At 60.2% G+C, this 3,531-nt stretch overlaps 1 protein-coding gene across 1 annotated transcript in view; it reads right to left on the reverse strand.

Annotated features, from left to right (window-relative positions):
* The window catches only part of LOC103257332 (sulfate anion transporter 1-like), a gene marked incomplete at its 3' end in the record, with an annotated part of 2,220 nt that extends 1,005 nt beyond the window's left edge, over window positions 1–1,215 (reverse strand). The window contains exon 1 of the mRNA XM_008055059.1: window positions 618–1,215. Coding sequence (XP_008053250.1) covers window positions 618–1,193 — 576 coding nt within the window. The remainder of the gene's footprint in view (window positions 1–617) is intronic.
* Between the last annotated feature and the right edge of the window lie 2,316 nt (window positions 1,216–3,531).

A 3,531-nucleotide genomic window follows, 5' to 3' on the forward strand; every position in this document is an offset into this window, starting at 1 on the left:
CTCGACCCCGCGGGCTCAGGCCATCCACTCACCTCAGCCTCCCAAAGGCGCGGGATGACAGGCTGAGCCACCGAGCCTGGCATGTGGCTGCTTCTTATCCTCTGATGCATGTAGGGCCCCATTTTATTTCAGAACCAAGGCCTCTGGGTGTTAGAAGGCAGCCCCTTCCTCCTGGTTCCTGCACACAGTGCCACCCCCACTTCCCTCCCCTGCAGGTGGTGAGCCACATGAGCCAGCAGGTGCAGCCTCCAGGGCAGCCCTGTCCCTGGATCCCACCTGGGGCAGAAATCCCAGGAGACCAAGTGACCACAATCTGTACCTCTGAGCCTCTACCACTCTTGGCCTGTTGGTGCCCACCTAGGCTGCAGCCAGCCAGGCTGGCTCCCCATGTCCTTCCCCCTGCACCCCCCAGCCCCTTGGGGTGGGTGCTTTGCCCTGGGATGCCCTGCATGCCCTGCCTCCACTGTGCCCTGCTCTGTCCCCAGGTTAGGCTGATGCCTTCTCTGCCCTGACCCTCTACTTCCTCTTGGGCTTGTCCTTGTGGGTGGCAAGCACCTGAGGAGGTGTTCCAAGTGGCTGCTCTGGCCCGTCCCCATCCCTGAGTGCTGGTTCCTCACCTGGTAAAGCCCAGTCATCAGTGTTAGGGCGGTGGCAATGCGGATGGCATAGCAGTCGCGCCCGCAGTCTGGCATGGAGGCTGAGCTGTTGAGGGCGCTGCTGTTGGCCTCAGGCCCCGGGCTGTCCTGGGAGGGGTCAAAGCCAGCCAGCTGGAGTTCTCGGTCCACCACCTGGCCTACCATGAGGCACAGCAGGCTGAAGATACCCACAGAGACATGCCGCGAGGTGCCCAGGAGAAAGTAGATGAGGTTGGCGAAGAAGGATGTGTAGAGGCTGTAGAGGGGCTGCAGCCCAGCCAGCAGCGAGTAGGCGATGGCCTGCGGCACCAGAATGATGCCGATGACCAGTCCAGACATGATGTCGCCGGGCAGGTACTCCCGTGGGCGGTACTGGCGCAGCCAGCGCACTGCAGGGACCAGGTCTTGTGCTAGCGCCCTGGCGCGCGGCCCACTGCATGAGAAGCTCTGCTGCAGCCGGGCTTTCAGTGTTTCGCGCAGACCCTGGGGCGTCGGGGGCCGCCGTCGGACCAGCACTGGCTCCCTGCCCTGCTTCGGGCATTCTGGGGTCATGTTCATCCTGTGACACCAGGCCCCTATGGCCAACCTGCAGCGGAGAAGAAGGCATGGTCACAGGGCCCCAAGAACCCAGGATCCAGATTCAGATGACCCCAGGCAGGGGTCCAAGACCGCCCTGCTCCCGGGAGCTGGAAGGACCCAGCGGGGGAACTGGGTGCTAAGCCTCTCCCAATTGCATGGGCCCCAGACCCTCCCCCTGTGTGGATGGACGTCAGGCTCTGCTCGCTCCAGGACTCCATCTGTTGGGTGGGACAAGGTCATGGCAGGAACCATGTGCCTTGGAGGTGCTGGTACTGGCGGTTCCAAGGGTCGGCCCGTTGGCTCTGTAGGTCCTGCCTGGTATCTTCCCTGGGGCTTCCTAAAGCTCCCCTCCCTGATGGGGAAGAAACAGGTGGGGCCACTGTCACACACACATGCCTCAGGTCAGAGCATCACAGACCCAGACAGGCGTGCAGACACGTCTGAGCTCCTGCCGCTCCCGTGCCTCTCCCCAGCTCCCTGCTTTTGCAAGGGCCCTGCCGTCTACCCACGTCTGTCCCCATCCAAACCATTATCTGCTCTCCTGTGGACAACTCCCACCGCCCCTCCATCACCTGAGCCATGGGCCCTCAGAGAAATAGGGCCTTCCGGCCCCCCACCAAGCCTTGTGCTTGTGGGGATCCCCACCGGCCGAGGGGAGTGGCCTCAGACACCAGCCTGTCCCATCTGCCCATCTTTGAGGCAGAATTCCAAGAACGAGCCTAGAGAGTGGCCTGGTCAGGGCCAGCGTGAGGGAAGGTGAGTGGTGGCATCTATCATCTCTGCTCATGGGGCCCCTGTTCCTAGTGTGTACTAAAACCACACAGGCCACGCCAGTGCTCTGTGGAACAGGCATACTGCTCTGTCCCAAGGGGACAGAGGCCTGGCTTTCTGCACACAGCACGCTGTGCCCACAGTGCTGGGAATCACCTCTGGACCTTTCCTTCCTACTCAGAGCACCCAGCGTCAGGGAGGTGGGGCTTAGAGGTCACATGCAAGGCCTTGGTTTGTTCTGTTTACAGGCTCCAAAGTGCCCCCGTGGTTAGAATTCTACTTGTAGCCATCTTAAGCAAATGCTTGCTGCTTCCTGGAACCTGCCTGGGTTTGTGTGCATGTCCAGACCACGAGCTGGAGTCTCTGAGGAGTTAGAAGGCAGTGAGGTCCCACCTTGGAGGGCCAGTGCAGGCAGCCAGGCACAGCCATGATGGCCTATAAGAGTGCTGTCTCCTTCCTCTGAAGACCCACCAGACAGGGTCCCTGGATGCCCTGAAGTGCATTCCACACCCCTGGGGTCCAGGTGTGTGGGATGGGGACTGTATGGCCACCTGCTCTGAGCCTGAGAAACTGTGGTTAGGAGCATTTTTGGCCTTGGTTTCTGCCCCCCCCCACCCCACCCAGGGAACCCCTCTACTGTGGTCAGAAACCTGACCTAGGATGGTTCTTACCTGAGGCAGTCCCCAGGCCAGGCAGGCTAGGGGGTGTCAAGAGGCTGACTTGGGCCGGTCTCGGTGGCTCAGCCTATAATCCCAGCACCTTGGGAGGCAAGTGGATTGCCTGAGCCCTTGGGTTCCAGACTAGTCCAGGCAACTTGGCAAGACCTCATCTCTACAATAAATAAAAAATTAGCCGGGCGTGGTAGTGTGTGCCTGTAGTTCCAGCTACTTGGAAGGCTGAGGCAGAAGGATTGCTGGAGCCCAGCAGGTCAATGCTGTGGCGGCCATGAGCATGCCACTGCACTCTGGCCTGGGCGACAGAGTGAGACTCCAACTCAAAAAAAAAAAAGAGGCTGGCCAGTGGATTCCAGAGCCCTCTGACCTATGGGCGGGCACCACCTGCAGGCAGCTCTGTGCTGGGCTCTGCAGTTAAATTATTTACCCCAAAGATTGCTGAGTCATGAGCTCCCCGGCCCAGTGTTACCTGGGCAGCTAACCCAGAGGTTGTGCTGTTATCAGAGGCTCGCAGGTAACTACCGTGCGAGCTCCAGAAGACTGCAGCCTCCAGGAGCAGCCCAGGTGCTGTGCTGTGCCTCCCTGGGAGGGATTGGGGTGCCAGGCTGGAGTACCAGTAGGGACCTAGGCTGGGGACTGAGTACTAGCCACCCTAAGCTCTGGGCTCTGGGGTTAAGTGTGGTAGACCCTCCCACTCAGGAGGAAACCTTGGGCAAGTCTGGTCTCCTTGTCCAGTAGCTGGACATTCTCCTACCTGCAAGGAACCAGTCTGGTACAAGCTGGAGCAGGGTAGAGGCTGTGATAGTCAGCTCAGCACAAGACTGCTGGAGTGTGTGTGTGCAAGCTTGTGCAGGTGTGCATGTGTGTGGTAT

Source organism: Carlito syrichta, unplaced genomic scaffold (assembly GCF_000164805.1).
Source record: "Carlito syrichta isolate Samal-C Ts95f unplaced genomic scaffold, Tarsius_syrichta-2.0.1 Scaffold301644, whole genome shotgun sequence".
Classification (NCBI taxonomy): Eukaryota; Metazoa; Chordata; class Mammalia; order Primates; family Tarsiidae; genus Carlito; species Carlito syrichta.